Below are 21,445 nucleotides of genomic sequence, written 5' to 3' on the forward strand. Positions count from 1 at the left end.
CTATGTTCTCTCCCCTCCCCATCTCTCCTGCTGTTCTTCCCCCTCCCCATCTTCTGCTGTTCTCTCCCCCTCCCCATCTCTCCTACTGTTCTCTCCCCCTCCCCATCTCTCCTACTGTTCTCTCCCCCTCCCCATCTCCTACTGTTCTCTCCCCCTCCCATCTCTCCTACTGTTCTCTCCCCTCCCCATCTCTCCTGCTGTTCTCTCCCCCTCCCCATCTCTCCTGCTGTTCTCTCCCCCTCCCCATCTCTCCTGCTGTTCTCTCCCCCTCCCCATCTCTCCTGCTGTTCTCTCCCCCTCCCCATCTCTCCTACTGTTCTCTCCCCCTCCCCATCTCTCCTGCTGTTCTCTCCCCCTCCCCCCTGCTGTTCTCTCCCCCTCACCATCTCTCCTGCTGTTCTCTCCCCCTCCCATCTCTCCCCTCCCACCTCTCCTACTGTTCTCTCACCCTCCCCATCTCTCCTGCTGTTCTCTCCACCTCCCCATCTCTCCCCCTCCCCATCTCTCCTACTGTTCTCTCCCCCTCCCATCTCCCTGCTGTTCTCTCCCCTCCCTCATCTCTCTGCTGTTCTCTCCCCCCTCCCCATCTCTCCTGCTGTTCTCTCCCCCTCCCACATCTTCCTACTGTTCTCTGCCCCCTCCCCATCTCTCCTGCTGTTCTCTCCCCCTCCCCATTCTCCTACTGTTCTCTCCCCCTCCCATCTCTCTCCTGCTGTTCTCTCCCCTACCCATCTATACCTGTTCTCTCCCCCCTCCCCATCTCTCCTGCTGTTCTCTTCCCCCTCCCCATCTCTCCTGCTGTTCTCCCCCCCTCCCCATCTCTCCTGCTGTTCTCCCCACCCTCCCCTATCTCTCCTACCGGTTCTCTCCCCTTCCCAATCTCCCCTGCTGTTCCTCCCCCTCCCCCTCTCTCCTGCTGTTCTCTTCCCCCTCCCTCTGGCTGTTCTCTCCCCCTTCCCATTCTCTTTTCTGCTGTTCTCTCCCACCCTCCCCATCTCTTCCTACTGTTTTCTCTCCCTCTTTCCGTTCTCTCCCCCTCCCCATCTTTCCTACTGTTCTCTCCCCCTCCCCATCTCTCCTGCTGTTCTCTCCCCCTCCCCATCTCTCTCTGCTGTTCTCTCCCCCTCCCCATCTCTCCTACTGTTCTCTCCCCCTCCCCATCTCTCCTGCTGTTCTCTCCCCCTCCCCATCTCTCCTGCTGTTCTCTCCCCCTTCCTCTGCTGTTCTCTCCCCCTCCCCATCTCTCCTGCTGTTCTCTCCCCCTCCCCATCTCTCCTACTGTTCTCTCCCTCTTTCCGTTCTCTCCCTCGCTCTCTCTCTCCTGCTGTTCTCTCCCCCTCCCCATCTTTCCTACTGTTCTCTCCCCCTCCCCATCTCTCCTGCTGTTCTCTCCCCCTCCCCATCTCTCCTACTGTTCTCTCCCCCTCCCCATCTCTCCTGCTGTTCTCTCCCCTCCCCATCTCCTACTGTTCTCTCCCCCTCCCCATCTCTCCTGCTGTTCTCTCCACCCTCCCCATCTCTCCTGCTGTTCTCTCCCCTCCCCATCTCTCCTACTGTTCTCTCCCCCTCCCCATCTCTCCTACTGTTCTCTCCCCCTCCCCATCTCTCCTACTGTCTCTCCCCCTCCCCATTCTCTCCTACTGTTCTCTCCCCCTCCCCATCTCTCCTGCTGTTCTCTCCCCCTCCCCATCTCTCCTGCTGTTCTCTCCCCCTCCCCATCTCTCCTGCTGTTCTCTCCCCCTCCCCATCTCTCCTGCTGTTCTCTTCCCCCTCCCCATCTCTCCTGCTGTTCTCTCCCCTCCCCATCTCTCCTACTGTTCTCTCCCCCTCCCCATCTCTCCTGCTGTTCTCTCCCCCTCCCCCCTGCTGTTCTCTCCCCCTCACCATCTCTCCTGATGTTCTCTCCCCCTCCCCATCTCTCCCCCTCCCCACCTCTCCTACTGTTCTCTCCCCCTCCCCATCTCTCCTGATGTTCTCTCCACCTCCCCATCTCTCCCCCCTCCCCATCTCTCCTACTGTTCTCTCCTCCCTCCCCATCTCCCCCTGCTGTTCTCTCCCCCTCCCCATCTCTCCTGCTGTTCTCTCCCCCTCCCATCTCTCCTGCTGTTCTCTCCCCCTCCCCATCTTTCCTACTGTTCTCTCCCCCTCCCATCTCCTCCTGCTGTTCTCTACCCCCTCCCCATTTCTCCTACTGTTCTCTCCCCCTCCCCATCTCTCCTGCTGTTCTCTCCCCCTCCCCATCTCCTACTGTTCTCTCCCCCTCCCCATCTCTCCTGCCTGTTCTCTCCCCCTCCCCATCTCTCCTGCTGTTTCTCCCCCCCTCCCCATCTCTCCTACTGTTCTCTCCCCCTCCCCATCTCCCCTGCTGTTCTCTCCCCCTCCCCATCTCTCCTGCTGTTCTCTCCCCCCTCCCTCTGCTGTTCTCTCCCCTCCCCATCTCTCCTGCTGTTCTCTCCCCCTCCCCATCTCTCCTACTGTTCTCTCCCTCTTTCCGTTCTCTCCCTCGCTCTCTCTCTCCTGCTGTTCTCTCCCCCTCACCCATCTTTCCTACTGTTCTCTCCCCCTCCCCATCTCTCCTGCTGTTCTCCCCCCCTCCCCCATCCTCCCCTACTGTTCTCTCCCCCTCCCCATCTCCCCTGCTGTTCTCTCCCCCTCCCCATCTCTCCTGCTGTTCTCTCCCCCTCCCCATCTCTCCTGCTGTTCTCTCCCCCTCCCCATCTCTCCTACTGTTCTCTCCCTCTTTCCGTTCTCTCCCTCGCTCTCTCTTTCCTGCTGTTCTCTCTCTCTCCTGCTATTTTCCCAATCTCTCTGTCCCCTCTCTCTTTCTCTCCTGCTGTTCTCTCCTTCTCCCCCTCTTTCTCTCCCAGTAACTCTGGATAACCCCAGACCAGAGAGTGTGTGCTGAAGCACCCTCATGATCAGTCACTCCTGACTGCTTTCCTTTCTAGACCCAATTACCACAATCTCCAAAGGCTGGAGAGTATTAAAATAATCCCCAACTAATCATGAAATATAAACCCAGTATAGTACATTTCCCTACTCTGAAACCTCTGAAACAGCTAGATAGATCTTATTCAGACTGCCTTGGTAACCTAGACGGCCTCAGAAGGATTAGTTAATGATAAAACAAGCCATGGTATGCAGACTGTACACAATTTAACGGTCACAAACAGTTTTAGCGTTTGATTACTGCACAAAACTACTAAAACAGGATATGATTAGGTCGAACTTCAACTTCTTGAACATCTTAGCCGGTCAGAAATGAGTCTCTTTCCTCTGGCCAGACAGTTAATGCCAGGCAGAGGCAGCTATAACTCTGAGGTCAAAGGGGACTGATAGTATAGCGCACCGGACTGTTTACCTGGGGGAGCCCTCGAGTGGATGTTGATCGGCAGGGAGAGCCACTGCTCAACTGGATGTGTTAGTGTAGCCAGATCTGGACGTCTGATCATGAACTAATACATATGTTTTTCCAAACAAGCTTGATATATGATTATATATTATTATATTATACGTTTCAGGAAGCTAGGCCTATGTCGCACGTCACTTATGTTATTTATTAAATCAAAATTGAGTTTTTTTTGCATAAAAGCATTCTGGAACATGTGAACTTTCAAGTGCCTTAATAACAAACTTGTATGGGTAACTGTAGTAGTAGTGGTAGTAGTAGTGATAGTAGACTAGTAGTAGTAGTAGTGATAGTAGTAGTGGTGGTAGTAGTGGTAGTAGTAGTGGTAGTAGTAGTGGTAGTAGTAGTGGTAGTAGTAGTGGTAGTAGTAGTGATAGTAGTAGTGGTAGTAGACTAGTAGTAGTGATAGTAGTAGTGGTAGTAGTAGTGATAGTAGTAGTGGTAGTAGTAGTGATAAAGGTAGTGATAGTAGTAGTGGTAGTAGTAGTGACAGTAGTAGTGGTAGTAGTAGTGATAGTAGTAGTGGTAGTAGACTAATAGTAGTGATAGTAGTAGTGGTAGTAGTAGTGATAGTAGTAGTGGTAGTAGACTAGTAGTAGTGGTAGTAGTAGTAGTAGTAATAGTGGTAGTAGTAGTAAAAGTAGTAGTAGTGGTAGTGATAGTGATAGTAGTAGTGGTAGTAGACTAGTAGTAGTGGTAGTAGTAGTGATAGTAGTAGTGATAGTAACATAGGGTCAGTAGTTATATACTGGGTCAGTAGTTATATACAGGGTCATTAGTTATATACAGGGTCAGTAGCTTTATACAGGGTCAGTAGTTATATACAGGGTCAGTAGTTATATACAGGGTCAGTAGTTATATACAGGGTCAGTAGCTATATACAGGGTCAGTAGCTATATACAGGGTCAGTAGTTATATACAGGGTCAGTAGTTATATACAGGGTCAGTAGCTATATACAGGGTCAGTAGCTATATACAGGGTCAGTAGTTATATACAGGGTCAGTAGTTATATACAGGGTCAGTAACTATATACAGGGTCAGTAGTTATATACAGGGTCAGTAGTTATATACAGGGTCAGTAGTTATATACAGGGTCAGTAGTTATATACAGGGTCAGTACTATATACAGGGTCAGTAGTTATATACAGGGTCAGTCGTTATATACAGGGTCAGTAACTATATACAGGGTCAGTAGTTATATACAGGGTCAGTAGTTATATACAGAGTCAGTTCCAGGGTCAGTAGCTATATACAGGGTCAGTAGTTATATACAGGGTCAGTAGCTATATACAGGGTCAGTAGCTATATAGAGGGTCAGTAGTTATATACAGGGTCAGTAGTTATATACAGGGTCAGTAGTTATATACAGGGTCAGTAGTTATATACAGGGTCAGTAGTTATATACAGGGTCAGTAGCTATATACAGGGTCAGTAGCTATATAGAGGGTCAGTAGTTATATACAGGGTCAGTAGTTATATACAGGGTCAGTAGCTATATACAGGGTCAGTAGCTATATAGAGGGTCAGTAGTTATATACAGGGTCAGTAGCTATATAGAGGGTCAGTAGCTATATAGAGGGTCAGTAGTTATATACAGGGAGGGTCAGTAGCTATATACAGGGAGGGTCAGTAGCTATATACAGGGTCAGTAGTTATATACAGGGTCAGTAGCTATATACAGGGTCAGGAGTTATATACAGAGTCAGTTCCAGGGTCAGTAGTTATATACAGGGAGGGTCAGTAGCTATATACAGGGTCAGTAGTTATATACAGGGTCAGTAGCTATATACAGGGTCAGTAACTATATACAGGGTCAGTAGTTATATACAGGGGCAGGAGTTATATACAGAGTCAGTTCCAGGGTCAGTAGTTATATACAGGGTCAGTAGTTATATACAGGGTCAGGAGTTATATACAGGGTCAGTAGTTATGTACAGGGTCAGTAGTTATATACAGGGAGGGTCAGTAGCTATATACAGGGTCAGTAGTTATGCACAGGGTCAGTAGTTATATACAGGGTCAGTAGTTATGTACAGGGTCAGTAGTTATATACAGGGTCAGTAGTTATATACAGGGTCAGTAGCTATATACAGGGTCAGTAGTTATATACAGGGTCAGTAGTTATATACAGGGTCAGTAGTTATATACAGGGAGGGTCAGTAGCTATATACAGGGAGGGTCAGTAGCTATATAGAGGGTCAGTAGTTATATACAGGGAGGGTCAGTAGCTATATACAGGGAGGGTCAATAGCTATATACAGGGTCAGTAGTTATATACAGGGTCAGTAGCTATATACAGGGAGGGTCAGTAGCTATATACAGGGTCAGGAGTTATATACAGGGTCAGTAGTTATCTACAGGGTCAGTAGTTATATACAGGGTCAGTAGCTATATACAGGGTCAGTAGCTATATACAGGGTCAGGAGTTATATACAGGGTCAGTAGTTATGTACAGGGTCAGTAGTTATATACAGGGTCAGTAGTTATGTACAGGGTCAGTAGTTATATACAGGGTCAGTAGTTATATACAGGGTCAGTAGTTATATACAGGGTCAGGAGTTATATACAGAGTCAGTTCCAGGGTCAGTAGTTATATACATGGTCAGTAGTTATATACAGGGTCAGTAGCTATATACAGGGTCAGTAGTTATATACAGGGTCAGTAGTTATATACAGGGTCAGGAGTTATATACAGGGTCAGGAGTTATATACAGGGTCAGTAGTTATGTACAGGGTCAGTAGTTATATACAGGGTCAGTAGTTATGTACAGGGTCAGTAGTTACATACAGGGTCAGTAGTTATATACAGGGTCAGTAGCTATATACAGGGTCAGTAGTTATATACAGGGTCAGTAGTTATATACAGGGTCAGTAGTTATATACAGGGAGGGTCAGTAGCTATATACAGGGAGGGTCAGTAGCTATATAGAGGGTCAGTAGTTATATACAGGGAGGGTCAGTAGCTATATACAGGGAGGGTCAGTAGCTATATAGAGGGTCAGTAGCTATATACAGGGAGGGTCAGTAGCTATATACAGGGTCAGGAGTTATATACAGGGTCAGTAGTTATCTACAGGGTCAGTAGCTATATAGAGGGTCAGTAGTTATATACAGGGTCAGTAGTTATATACAGGGTCAGTAGTTATATACAGGGTCAGTAGTTATATACAGGGTCAGTAGCTATATACAGGGAGGGTCAGTAGTTATATACAGGGTCAGTAGCTAAATACAGGGTCAGTAGTTATATACAGGGTCAGTAGTTATATACAGGGTCAGTAACTATATACAGGGTCAGTAGTTATATACAGGGTCAGTAACTATATACAGGGTCATTAGTTATATACAGGGTCAGGAGTTATATACAGAGTCAGTTCCAGGGTCAGTAGCTATATACAGGGTCAGTAGTTATATACAGGGTCAGTAACTATATACAGGGTCAATAGTTATATACAGGGTCTGTAGTTATATACAGGGTCAGTAGTTATATACAGGGTCAGTAGTTATATACAGGGTCAGTAGTTATATACAGGGTCTGTAGTTATATACAGGGTCAGTAGTTATATACAGGGTCAGTAGTTATATACAGGGTCAGTAGTTATATACAGGGTCAGTAACTATATACAGGGTCAGTAGTTATATACAGGGTCAGTAGTTATATACAGAGTCAGTTCCAGGGTCAGTAGCTATATACAGGGTCAGTAGTTATATACAGGGTCAGTAACTATATACAGGGTCAGTAGTTATATACAGGGTCAGGAGTTATATACAGGGTCAGTAGTTATATACAGGGTCAGTAGTTATATACAGGGTCAGTAGCTATATACAGGGTCAGTAGTTATATACAGGGTCAGTAGTTATATACAGGGTCAGTAGCTATATACAGGGAGGGTCAGTAGCTATATAGAGGGTCAGTAGTTATATACAGTGAGGGTCAGTAGCTATATACAGGGAGGGTCAGTAGCTATATACAGGGTCAGTAGTTATATACAGGGTCAGTAACTATATACAGGGTCAGTAGTTATATACAGGGTCAGTAGCTATATACAGGGTCAGGAGTTATATACAGGGTCAGTAACTATATACAGGGTCAGTAGTTATATACAGGTTCAGGAGTTATATACAGGGTCAGTAGTTATATACAGGGTCAGGAGTTATATGCAGGGTCAGTAGCTATATACAGGGTCAGTAGTTATATACAGGTTCAGGAGTTATATACAGGGTCAGTAGTTATATACAGGGTCAGGAGTTATATACAGGGTCAGTAGTTATGTACAGGGTCAGTAGTTATATACAGGGTCAGTAGTTATACACAGGGAGGGTCAGTAGCTATATACAGGGTCAGTAGTTATGTACAGGGTCAGTAGTTATATACAGGGTCAGTAGTTATGTACAGGGTCAGTAGTTATATACACGGTCAGTAGTTATATACAGGGTCAGTAGCTATATACAGGGTCAGTAGTTATATACAGGGTCAGTAGTTATATACAGGGAGGGTCAGTAGTTATATACAGGGAGGGTCAGTAGCTATATACAGGGAGGGTCAGTAGCTATATAGAGGGAGGGTCAGTAGCTATATACAGGGTCAGTAGTTATATACAGGGTCAGTAGCTATATACAGGGAGGGTCAGTAGCTATATACAGGGTCAGGAGTTATATACAGGGTCAGTAGTTATCTACAGGGTCAGTAGCTATATAGAGGGTCAGTAGTTATATACAGGGTCAGTAGTTATATACAGGGTCAGTAGCTATATACAGGGTCAGTAGCTATATACAGGGTCAGTAGTTATATACAGGGTCAGGAGTTATACACAGGGTCAGTAGCTATATACAGGGTCAGTAGCTATATACAGGGTCAGGAGTTATATACAGGGTCAGTAGTTATATACAGGGTCAGTAGTTATATACAGGGTCAGGAGTTATATACAGAGTCAGTTCCAGGGTCAGTAGTTATATACAGGGTCAGTAGTTATATACAGGGTCAGTAGTTATATACAGGGTCAGTAGCTATATACAGGGTCAGTAGTTATATACAGGGTCAGGAGTTATATACAGGGTCAGTAGCTATATACAGGGTCAGTAGTTATATACAGGGTCAGTAGCTATATACAGGGTCAGTAGTTATATACAGGGTCAGTAGTTATATACAGGGTCAGTAGTTATATACAGGGTCAGTAGTTATATACAGGGTCAGGAGTTATATACAGGGTCAGTAGTTATATACAGGGTCAGTAGCTATATACAGGGAGGGTCAGTAGCTATATACAGGGTCAGGAGTTATGTACAGGGTCAGGAGTTATATACAGGGTCAGTAGCTATATACAGGGTCAGTAGTTATATACAGGGTCAGTAGTTATATACAGGGTCAGGAGTTATATACAGGGTCAGTAGTTATATACAGGGTCAGTAGCTATATACAGGGCCAGTAGTTATATACAGGGTCAGTAGTTATATACAGGGTCAGGAGTTATATACAGAGTCAGTTCCAGGGTCAGTAGTTATATACAGGGTCAGTAGTTATATACAGGGTCAGTAGTTATATACAGGGTCAGTAGCTATATACAGGGTCAGGAGTTATATACAGAGTCAGTTCCAGGGTCAGTAGTTAAGGTAGTAGTATATACAGGGTCAGTAGTTATATACAGGGTCAGTAGTTATATACAGGGTCAGGAGTTATATACAGGGTCAGTAGTTATATACAGGGTCAGGAGTTATATACAGGGTCAGTAGCTATATACAGGGTCAGTAGTTATATACAGGGTCAGTAACTATATACAGGGTCAGTAGTTATATACAGGGAGGGTCAGTAGCTATATACAGGGAGGGTCAGTAGCTATATACAGGGTCAGTAGTTATATACAGGGTCAGTAGCTATATACAGGGAGGGTCAGTAACTATATACAGGGTCAGGAGTTATATACAGGGTCAGGAGTTATATACAGGGTCAGTAGTTATCTACAGGGTCAGTAGCTATATAGAGGGTCAGTAGTTATATACAGGGTCAGTAGTTATATACAGGGAGGGTCAGTAGCTATATACAGGGAGGGTCAGTAGCTATATACAGGGTCAGTAGTTATATACAGGGTCAGTAGCTATATACAGGGAGGGTCAGTAACTATATACAGGGTCAGGAGTTATATACAGGGTCAGGAGTTATATACAGGGTCAGTAGTTATCTACAGGGTCAGTAGCTATATAGAGGGTCAGTAGTTATATACAGGGTCAGTAGTTATATACAGGGTCAGTAGCTATATACAGGGTCAGTAGCTATATACAGGGTCAGTAGTTATATACAGGGTCAGGAGTTATATACAGGGTCAGTAGTTATATACAGGGTCAGGAGTTATATACAGGGTCAGTAGCTATATACAGGGTCAGTTCCAGGGTCAGTAGTTATATACAGGATCAGTAGTTATATACAGGGTCAGTAGTTATATACAGGGATGGTCAGTAGTTATATACAGGGATGGTCAGTAGCTATATACAGGGTCAGTAGCTATATACAGGGTCAGTAACTATATACAGGGTCAGTAATTATATACAGGGTCAGTAGTTATATACAGGGTCAGGAGTTATATACAGGGTCAGTAGTTATGTACAGGGTCAGTAGTTATATACAGGGTCAGTAGTTATATACAGGGTCAGGAGTTATATACAGGGTCAGTAGTTATATACAGGGTCAGTTCCAGGGTCAGTAGTTATATACAGGGTCAGTAGTTATATACAGGGTCAGTAGTTATATACAGGGATGGTCAGTAGTTATATACAGGGATGGTCAGTAGCTATATACAGGGTCAGTAGCTATATACAGGGTCAGTAACTATATACAGGGTCAGTAATTATATACAGGGTCAGTAGTTATATACAGGGTCAGGAGTTATATACAGGGTCAGTAGTTATGTACAGGGTCAGTAGTTATATACAGGGTCAGTAGTTATATACAGGGAGGGTCAGTAGCTATATACAGGGTCAGTAGTTATGTACAGGGTCAGTAGTTATATACAGGGTCAGTAGTTATGTACAGGGTCAGTAGTTATATACAGGGCCAGTAGTTATATACAGGGTCAGTAGCTATATACAGGGTCAGTAGTTATATACAGGGTCAGTAGTTATATACAGGGTCAGTAGTTATATACAGGGAGGGTCAGTAGCTATATACAGGGAGGGTCAGTAGCTATATAGAGGGTCAGTAGTTATATACAGGGAGGGTCAGTAGCTATATACAGGGAGGGTCAGTAGCTATATACAGGGTCAGTAGTTATATACAGGGTCAGTAGCTATATACAGGGAGGGTCAGTAGCTATATACAGGGTCAGGAGTTATATACAGGGTCAGTAGTTATCTACAGGGTCAGTAGCTATATAGAGGGTCAGTAGTTATATACAGGGTCAGTAGTTATATACAGGGTCAGTAGTTATATACAGGGTCAGGAGTTATATACAGGGTCAGTAGCTATATACAGGGTCAGTAGTTATATACAGGGTCAGTAGCTATATACTGGGTCAGTAGTTATATACAGGGTCAGTAGTTATATACAGGGTCAGTAGCTATATACTGGGTCAGTAGTTATATACAGGGTCAGTAGTTATATACAGGGTCAGTAGTTATATTCAGGGTCAGTAATTGTATACAGGGTCAGTAGTTATATACAGGGTCAGTAGTTATATTCAGGGTCAGTAATTATATACAGGGTCAGTAGTTATATACAGGGTCAGGAGTTATATACAGGGTCAGTTCCAGGGTCAGTAGTTATATACAGGGTCAGGAATTATATACAGGGTCAGTAGTTATATACAGGGTCAGTTCCAGGGTCAGTAGTTATATACAGGGTCAGTAGTTATATACAGGGATGGTCAGTAGTTATATACAGGGATGGTCAGTAGTTATATACAGGGATGGTCAGTAGCTATATACAGGGTCAGTTCCAGGGTCAGTAGTTATATACAGGGTCAGTAGTTATATACAGGGTCAGTAGTTATATACAGGGTCAGTAGCTATATACAGGGTCAGTAGCTATATACAGGGTCAGTAGTTATGTACAGGGTCAGTAGTTATGTACAGGGTCAGTAGTTATATGCAGGGTCAGTAGCTATATACAGGGTCAGTAGTTATGTACAGGGTCAGTAGTTATATACAGGGTCAGTAGCTATATACAGGGTCAGTAGTTATATACAGGGTCAGTAGTTATATACAGGGTCAGTAGCTATATACAGGGAGGGTCAGTAGCTATATACAGGGTCAGTAGCTATATACAGGGTCAGTAGTTATATACAGGTTCAGGAGTTATATCCAGGGTCAGTAGTTATATACAGGGTCAGTAGTTATATACAGGTTCAGGAGTTATATCCAGGGTCAGTAGCTATATACAGGGTCAGGAGTTATATACAGAGTCAGTTCCAGGGTCAGTAGCTATATACAGGGTCAGTAGTTATATACAGGGACAGTTCCAGGGTCAGTAGCTATATACAGGGTCAGTAGTTATATACAGGGTCAGTAGTTATATACAGGGTCAGTAGTTATATACAGGGTCAGTAACTATATACAGGGTCAGTAGTTATATAGAGGGTCAGTAGTTATATACAGGGTCAGTAGCTATATACAGTGTCAGTAGCTATATAGAGGGACAGTGCCAATACAATCTTCAGGGATACTGGAGTTAAAGATATGTAAAGGGGACACACTCTTTTCACACCACTTTCATACAAAGTGATTTTCGTAGCAGGTTAGGAGAACATCTTCACAAACTGAACCCTTTTCCTAACCTCAGTGTCCCAACCTGCTGCATGAGTTCTCCTAACCTGCTCTGATAATGCCACTTCTTTATTGGAGTGGCATGCAAAGAGTGTTTGTCATATGTATCTGGGTACAGACAGAACAACAGAAGAACAGAACAACCTGGAGAATGTATGAAGTGCAGTTCACGACCCAAAAAATACTTTAACGATGTAAACATCACCTCCATTTGGCGAGTTGGGGCTGACTCTCTCAGGAGACAGTCGGTTCTGTTCCAGGCCGGGGGACCAGCGCTGTGGCGCTGCCTGGGGCATCGCTCTGCCCTGCTGACCGCCAAAAGATGACAAAGAGGACGAAGACGGAGGAAAAGGCGAGAAAGGTTGTTGCTGTAAAGCGGTCGCCAGGATCGGGTAGTCTGACGGCCAGTGTAGCTGCTGGGTGGGGGAGCCGTCTGCGGTGTTAGCAGGGGGGACACCCAGACTGAAACTACTAGATCCGTAGGTGTGAATATTGACGTAAGGTGCAGGTGAGATCACTGGGGAAGTTACATGTTGTGGAGGTGATGCTGCTACAGGAGCGAGGGGTGATTGTGTTTGAGCGGCTCGGGATGTGGAAGAGTTGGACCCCGATGCAGCAACGGAGTGACCAGACACGGTGGTGTTGGCGAGGGGGCTGACTCTGGCGGATGGGGAGGAGGGTGTCCCTGTCCCGGCCTGTCCCACCGCGCCCGAGGCATAACCGATGGAAGGAGACAGAGGTGACAGAGAAGACAGAGGGGTGGTGGCTGGCGCGGAGACCAGAACAACAGCTGTTGATGATGAGTTGACAACAGCACGAGTGGGGCTGCGACTCAATGACGTCGACGTGCGCGTTTCAGGTGCTTCGCTGGCGCTGCATCCACTAGTGTGGAATTTACCGTTCTCGGTGTTGGTGGGCGAGGGGCTACTGCATCCACTAGCGGTACCCTGCACAGACCTGGTCAACAGGGGGGGCTGTATCTGCGGTTTCAGTTGGAACGGAACCGTCGCTTTCATGGGCAGGAGGCGACTGAACACATTGCCTCCCGAAGCTCCCGAGACGCCAGTTGTAGCGCCGACTCCACCACCGGTTTCGCCGCTTGGCATAAATGTCGGAGACCCGTTTCTTCTCACTCTTTGAGACATTATTTGTTCTCAATAGTAAAAACAAAAAACTAAAACAATAACGAAAAAAACTGCTATTACAACGACCTCAGCATATGAATAAGTGAAAAACCTAGCCTATATTTCAATATATGTATTTGTCGAGAGAGCCTATCCAGTTAGGTTATTCCCTAACGCTTCTACATATTCCACCGGTCGCTCCTTATCGCTCCACATCCGTGACCGAAGCAGGCTGAAACGATTTCACAGCCACGCAGCTAACGTCTCCTACTGACCACGTACTCCCTGCCTCTCATTGGCTAACACTATCCCTCTGAGAACTTCTTATTGGCTCGTCAATTAAAAGCCCGCCTTAGAATTGATCACACGCACAATACATGGTTTATTCAAGCAACTTTCCCCTATTGCGTTATAAAGTGGTAATAATGTATTGGTGACCAATCAATTACATTTCGAATGATAAACAAACTGTATTTTAAATGTTTCAATTGTGTAATGGCAAGCCATGAATGCTCTAATGATAGTGAATCTAAACACAGTTGCATCCATAGCCTAACATTTTAATCAACAGTCCCATTAATTTCAGATTGAGATGATATTTTCACTGAAATCCCTGTTGTAGTTCTTGTGTAGTGGCAAGAAGATTACTTTGGTAAAGAGTGTGTTTTGAACAAGCTACGAGTGTTCAAAACACACAAAAATGACACTCATGTGGACAAATAATTGACCTAAAACTGCGTCACAACAAATACTAGTGCAGGATGAGGTGTACTAGTGCAGGATGAGGTGTACTAGTGCAGGATGAGGTGTACTAGTGCAGGATGAGGTGTACTAGTGCAGGATGCGGTCTACTAGTGTAGGATGAGGTCTACTAGTGCAGGATGAGGTCTACTAGTGTATGATGAGTTGTACTAGTGCAGGATGAGGTGTACTAGTGCAGGATGAGGTCTACTAGTGCAGGATGAGGTCTACTAGTGTATGATGAGGTATACTAGTGCAGGATGAGACCTACTAGTGTAGGATGAGGTCTACTAGTGCAGGATGAGGTCTACTAGTGCAGGATGAGGTGTACTAGTGCAGGATGAGGTGTACTAGTGCAGGATGAGGTGTACTAGTGCAGGATGAGGTGTACTAGTGCAGGATGCGGTCTACTAGTGTAGGATGAGGTCTACTAGTGCAGGATGAGGTCTACTAGTGTATGATGAGTTGTACTAGTGCAGGATGAGGTGTACTAGTGCAGGATGAGGTCTACTAGTGCAGGATGAGGTCTACTAGTGTATGATGAGGTATACTAGTGCAGGATGAGACCTACTAGTGTAGGATGAGGTCTACTAGTGTAGGATGAGGTCTAATACTGCAGGATGAGGTGTACCAGTGCAGGATGAGGTGTACCAGTGCAGGATGAGGTCTACTAGTGCAGGATGAGGTCTACTAGTGTAGGATGAGGTCTACTAGTGTATGATGAGGTCTACTAGTGTAGGAAGGTCTACTAGTGTAGAAGGAGGTCTACTCATGTAGGATGAGGTCTACTCGTGTAGGATGAGGTATACTAATGCAGGATGAGGTCTACTAGTGTAGGATGAGGGTTTTACTAGTGCAGGATGAGGTCTACTAGTGTAGGATGAGGGTTTTACTAGTGCAGGATGAGGTGTACTAGTGCAGGATGAGGTGTACTAGTGCAGGATGAGGTGTACTAGTGCAGGATGAGGTGTACTAGTGCAGGATGAGGTGTACTAGTGCAGGATGCGGTCTACTAGTGTAGGATGAGGTCTACTAGTGCAGGATGAGGTCTACTAGTGTATGATGAGTTGTACTAGTGCAGGATGAGGTGTACTAGTGCAGGATGAGGTCTAATACTGCAGGATGAGGTGTACCAGTGCAGGATGAGGTCTACTAGTGCAGGATGAGGTCTACTAGTGTAGGATGAGGTCTACTAGTGTATGATGAGGTCTACTAGTGCAGGATGAGGTCTACTAGTGTAGGAAGGTCTACTAGTGTAGAAGGAGGTCTACTCATGTAGGATGAGGTCTACTCGTGTAGGATGAGGTATACTAATGCAGGATGAGGTCTACTAGTGTAGGATGAGGGTTTTACTAGTGCAGGATGAGGTCTACTAGTGTAGGATGAGGGTTTTACTAGTGCAGGATGAGGTCTACTAGTGCAGGATGAGGTCTACTAGTGCAGGATGAGGTCTACTAGTGTAGGATGAGGTCTACTTGTGTAGGATGAGGTCTACTAATGCAGGATGAGGTCTACTAGTGTAGGATGAGGTCTACTAGTGCAGGATGAGTTGTACTAGTGCAGGATGAGGGCTACTAGTGCAGGATGAGGTCTACTAGTGTAGGATGAGGTCTACTAGTGCAGGATGAGTTGTACTAGTGCAGGATGAGGGCTACTAGTGCAGGATGAGGTCTACTAGTGTAGGATGAGGGCTACTAGTGTAGGATGAGGTCTACTAGTGCAGGATGAGTTGTACTAGTGCAGGATGAGGGCTACTAGTGCAGGATGAGTTGTACTAGTGTAGGATGAGGTCTACTAGTGCAGGATGAGTTGTACTAGTGTAGGATGAGGTCTACTAGTGCAGGATGAGTTGTACTAGTGCAGGATGAGTTGTACTAGTGCAGGATGAGTTGTACTAGTGTAGGATGAGTTGTACTAGTGTAGGATGAGGTCTACTAGTGCAGGATGAGTTGTACTAGTGCAGGATGAGGGCTACTAGTGCAGGATGAGGTCTACTAGTGTAGGATGAGGTCTACTAGTGTAGGATGAGGTCTAATACTGCAGGATGAGGTGTACCAGTGCAGGATGAGGTCTACTAGTGCAGGATGAGGTCTACTAGTGTAGGATGAGGTCTACTAGTGTATGATGAGGTCTACTAGTGCAGGATGAGGTCTACTAGTGTAGGAAGGTCTACTAGTGTAGAAGGAGGTCTACTCATGTAGGATGAGGTCTACTCGTGTAGGATGAGGTATACTAATGCAGGATGAGGTCTACTAGTGTAGGATGAGGGTTTTACTAGTGCAGGATGAGGTCTACTAGTGTAGGATGAGGGTTTTACTAGTGCAGGATGAGGTCTACTAGTGCAGGATGAGGTGTACTAGTGCAGGATGAGGTGTACTAGTGCAGGATGAGGTGTACTAGTGCAGGATGAGGTGTACTAGTGCAGGATGCGGTCTACTAGTGTAGGATGAGGTCTACTAGTGCAGGATGAGGTCTACTAGTGTATGATGAGTTGTACTAGTGCAGGATGAGGTGTACTAGTGCAGGATGAGGTCTACTAGTGCAGGATGAGGTCTACTAGTGTATGATGAGGTATACTAGTGCAGGATGAGACCTACTAGTGTAGGATGAGGTCTACTAGTGTAGGATGAGGTCTAATACTGCAGGATGAGGTGTACCAGTGCAGGATGAGGTCTACTAGTGCAGGATGAGGTCTACTAGTGTAGGATGAGGTCTACTAGTGTATGATGAGGTCTACTAGTGCAGGATGAGGTCTACTAGTGTAGGAAGGTCTACTAGTGTAGAAGGAGGTCTACTCATGTAGGATGAGGTCTACTCGTGTAGGATGAGGTATACTAATGCAGGATGAGGTCTACTAGTGTAGGATGAGGGTTTTACTAGTGCAGGATGAGGTCTACTAGTGTAGGATGAGGGTTTTACTAGTGCAGGATGAGGTCTACTAGTGCAGGATGAGGTCTACTAGTGCAGGATGAGGTCTACTAGTGCAGGATGAGGTCTACTAGTGTAGGATGAGGTCTACTTGTGTAGGATGAGGTCTACTAATGCAGGATGAGGTCTACTAGTGTAGGATGAGGTCTACTAGTGCAGGATGAGTTGTACTAGTGCAGGATGAGGGCTACTAGTGCAGGATGAGGTCTACTAGTGTAGGATGAGGTCTACTAGTGCAGGATGAGTTGTACTAGTGCAGGATGAGGGCTACTAGTGCAGGATGAGGTCTACTAGTGTAGGATGAGGGCTACTAGTGTAGGATGAGGTCTACTAGTGCAGGATGAGTTGTACTAGTGCAGGATGAGGGCTACTAGTGCAGGATGATTTGTACTAGTGTAGGATGAGGTCTACTAGTGCAGGATGAGTTGTACTAGTGTAGGATGAGGTCTACTAGTGCAGGATGAGTTGTACTAGTGCAGGATGAGTTGTACTAGTGCAGGATGAGTTGTACTAGTGTAGGATGAGTTGTACTAGTGTAGGATGAGGTCTACTAGTGCAGGATGAGTTGTACTAGTGCAGGATGAGGGCTACTAGTGCAGGATGAGGTCTACTAGTGTATGATGAGGTCTACTAGTGTAGGATGAGGTCTACTAGTGCAGGATGAGGTCTACTAGTGTAGGATGAGGTCTACTAGTGCAGGATGAGGTCTACTAGTGTAGGATGAGGTCTACTAGTGCAGGATGAGGTCTACTAGTGCAGGATGAGGTCTACTAGTGTATGATGAGGTCTACTAGTGCAGGATGAGGTCTACTAGTGTAGGATGAGGTCTACTAGTGCAGGATGAGGTCTACTAGTGCAGGATGAGGTCTACTAGTGTATGATGAGGTCTACTAGTGCAGGATGAGGTCTACTAGTGTAGGATGAGGGCTACTAGTGTATGATGAGGTCTACTAGTGTAGGATGAGGTCTACTAGTGCAGGATGAGGTCTACTAGTGTAGGATGAGGTCTACTAGTGCAGGATGAGGTCTACTAGTGCAGGATGAGGTCTACTAGGTATGATGAGGTCTACTAGTGTATGATGAGGTCTACTAGTGCAGGATGAGGTCTACTAGTGTAGGATGAGGTCTACTAGTGCAGGATGAGGTCTACTAGTGCAGGATGAGGTCTACTAGTGTATGATGAGGTCTACTAGTGTATGATGAGTCTACTAGTGCAGGATGAGGTCTACTAGTGCAGGATGAGGTCTACTAGTGCAGGATGAGGTCTACTAGTGCAGGATGAGGTCTACTAGTGTATGATGAGGTCTACTAGTGCAGGATGAGGTCTACTAGTGTAGGATGAGGTCTACTAGTGCAGGATGAGGTCTACTAGTGTAGGATGAGGTCTACTAGTGCAGGATGAGGTCTACTAGTGTAGGATGAGGTCTACTAGTGCAGAATGAGGTCTACTAGTGCAGGATGAGGTCTACTAGTGCAGGATGAGGTCTACTAGTGCAGGATGAGGTCTACTAGTGCAGGATGAGGTGTACTAGTGCAGGATGAGGTCTACTAGTTTAGGATGAGGTCTACTAGTGCAGGATGAGTTGTACTAGTGCAGGATGAGGTCTACTAGTGCAGGATGAGGTCTACTAGTGTAGGATGAGGTCTACTAGTGTATGATGAGGTCTACTAGTGTAGGATGAGGTCTACTAGTGTAGGATGAGGTCTACTAGTGGCAGGATGAGGTCTACTAGTGCAGGATGAGGTCTACTAGTGTAGGATGAGGTCTACTAGTGCAGGATGAGGTCTACTAGTGCAGGATGAGGTCTACTAGTGTAGGATGAGGTCTACTAGTGCAGGATGAGGTCTACTAGTGCAGGATGAGGTCTACTAGTGCAGGATGAGGTCTACTAGTGGCAGGATGAGGTCTACTAGTGCAGGATGAGGTCTACTAGTGTATGATGAGGTCTACTAGTGTAGGCTGAGGTCTACTAGTGCAGGATGAGGTCTACTAGTGCAGGATGAGGTCTACTAGTGCAGGATGAGGTCTACTAGTGTAGGATGAGGTCTACTAGTGTAGGATGAGTCTACTAGTGCAGGATGAGGTTCTACTAGTGCAGGATGAGGTCTACTAGTGCAGGATGAGGTCTACTAGTGCAGGATGAGGTCTACTAGTGTAGGATGAGGTCTACTAGTGCAGGATGAGGTCTACTAGTGTAGGATGAGGTCTACTAGTGCAGGATGAGGTCTACTAGTGTAGGATGAGGTCTACTAGTGTAGGATGAGGTCTACTAGTGCAGCATGAGGTCTACTAGTGCAGGATGAGGTCTACTAGTGCAGGATGAGTCTACTAGTGTAGGATGAGGTCTACTAGTGCAGGATGAGGTCTACTAGTGTAGGATGAGGTCTACTAGTGTAGGATGAGGTCTACTAGTGCAGGATGAGGTCTACTAGTGTAGGATGAGGTCTACTAGTGCAGGATGAGGTCTACTAGTGTAGGATGAGGTCTACTAGTGCAGGATGAGGTCTACTAGTGCAGATGAGGTCTACTAGTGCAGGATGAGGTCTACTAGTGCAGGATGAGGTTCTACTAGTGCAGGATGAGGTCTACTAGTGAGGATGAGGTCTACTAGTGCAGGATGAGGTCTACTAGTGCAGGATGAGGTCTACTAGTGTAGGATGAGGTCTACTAGTGCAGGATGAGGTCTACTAGTGCAGGATGAGGTCTACTAGTGCAGGATGAGGTCTACTAGTGCAGGATGAGGTCTACTAGTGCAGGATGAGGTCTACTAGTGCAGGATGAGGTTCTACTAGTGCAGGATGAGGTCTACTAGTGCAGGATGAGGTCTACTAGTGCAGGATGAGGTCTACTAGTGCAGGATGAGGTCTACTAGTGCAGGATGAGGGTCTACTAGTGCAGGATGAGGTCTACTAGTGCAGGATGAGGTCTACTAGTGCAGGATGAGGTGTACTAGTGTAGGATGAGGTCTACTAGTGCAGGATGAGTTGTATAGTGCAGATGAGGTCTACTAGTGCAGGATGAGGTCTACTAGTGTAGGATGAGGTCTACTAGTGCAGGATGAGGTCTACTAGTGAGGATGAGTCTACTAGTGTAGGATGAGGTCTACTAGTGCAGGATGAGGTCTACTAGTGTAGGATGAGGTCTACTAGTGCAGGATGAGGTCTACTAGTGCAGGATGAGGTCTACTAGTGCAGGATGAGGTCTACTAGTGCAGATGAGGTCTACTAGTGCAGGATGAGGTCTACTAGTGCAGGATGAGGTCTACTAGTGCAGGATGAGGTCTACTAGTGTAGGATGAGGTCTACTAGTGCAGGATGAGGTCTACTAGTGTAGGATGAGGTCTACTAGTGCAGGATGAGGTCTACTAGTGCAGGATGAGGTCTACTAGTGCAGGATGAGGTCTACTAGTGCAGGATGAGGTCTACTAGTGCAGGATGAGGTCTACTAGTGCAGGATGAGGTCTACTAGTGTAGGATGAGGTCTACTAGTGCAGGATGAGGTCTACTAGTGCAGGATGAGGTCTACTAGTGCAGGATGAGGTCTACTAGTGCAGCATGAGGTCTCTAGTGCAGGATGAGGTGTACTAGTGCAGGATGAGGTCTACTAGTGTAGGATGAGGTCTACTAGTGCAGGATGAGTTGTACTAGTGCAGGATGAGGTTCTACTAGTGCAGGATGAGGTCTACTAGTGCAGGATGAGGTCTACTAGTGTATGATGAGGTCTACTAGTGTAGGATGAGGTCTACTAGTGTAGGATGAGGTCTACTAGTGCAGGATGAGGTCTACTAGTGCAGGATGAGGTCTACTAGTGTAGGATGAGGTCTACTAGTGCAGGATGAGGTCTACTAGTGCAGGATGAGGTCTACTAGTGTATGATGAGGTCTACTAGTGCAGGATGAGGTCTACTAGTGCAGGATGAGGTCTACTAGTGCAGGATGAGGTCTACTAGTGCAGGATGAGGTCTACTAGTGTATGATGAGGTCTACTAGTGCAGGATGAGGTTCTACTAGTGTAGGATGAGGTCTACTAGTGCAGGATGAGGTCTACTAGTGTAGGATGAGGTCTACTAGTGCAGGATGAGGTCTACTAGTGTAGGATGAGGTCTACTAGTGCAGAATGAGGTCTACTAGTGCAGGATGAGGTCTACTAGTGCAGGATGAGGTCTACTAGTGCAGGATGAGGTCTACTAGTGCAGGATGAGGTGTACTAGTGCAGGATGAGGTCTACTAGTTTAGGATGAGGTCTACTAGTGCAGGATGAGTTGTACTAGTGCAGGATGAGGTCTACTAGTGCAGGATGAGGTCTACTAGTGTAGGATGAGGTCTACTAGTGTATGATGAGGTCTACTAGTGTAGGATGAGGTCTACTAGTGTAGGATGAGGTCTACTAGTGCAGGATGAGGTCTACTAGTGCAGGATGAGGTCTACTAGTGTAGGATGAGGTCTACTAGTGCAGGATGAGGTCTACTAGTGCAGGATGAGGTCTACTAGTGTA

General features: G+C 46.0%; 1 protein-coding gene across 1 annotated transcript in view; it reads right to left on the reverse strand.

Annotated features, from left to right (window-relative positions):
* Positions 1–13,527, reverse strand: part of fam117bb (family with sequence similarity 117 member Bb) — a 121,514-nt gene extending 107,987 nt beyond the window's left edge. Inside the window, exon 1 of the mRNA XM_031805442.1 lies at positions 12,364–13,527. Within this exon, the coding sequence (XP_031661302.1) occupies positions 12,364–13,303 (940 nt within the window). The 5' untranslated portion in view covers positions 13,304–13,527. The remainder of the gene's footprint in view (positions 1–12,363) is intronic.
* Positions 13,528–21,445: the final 7,918 nt, after the last annotated feature.

The sequence above is a fragment of the Oncorhynchus kisutch genome, linkage group LG26, assembly GCF_002021735.2.
Source record: "Oncorhynchus kisutch isolate 150728-3 linkage group LG26, Okis_V2, whole genome shotgun sequence".
Lineage (NCBI taxonomy): Eukaryota > Metazoa > Chordata > Actinopteri > Salmoniformes > Salmonidae > Oncorhynchus > Oncorhynchus kisutch.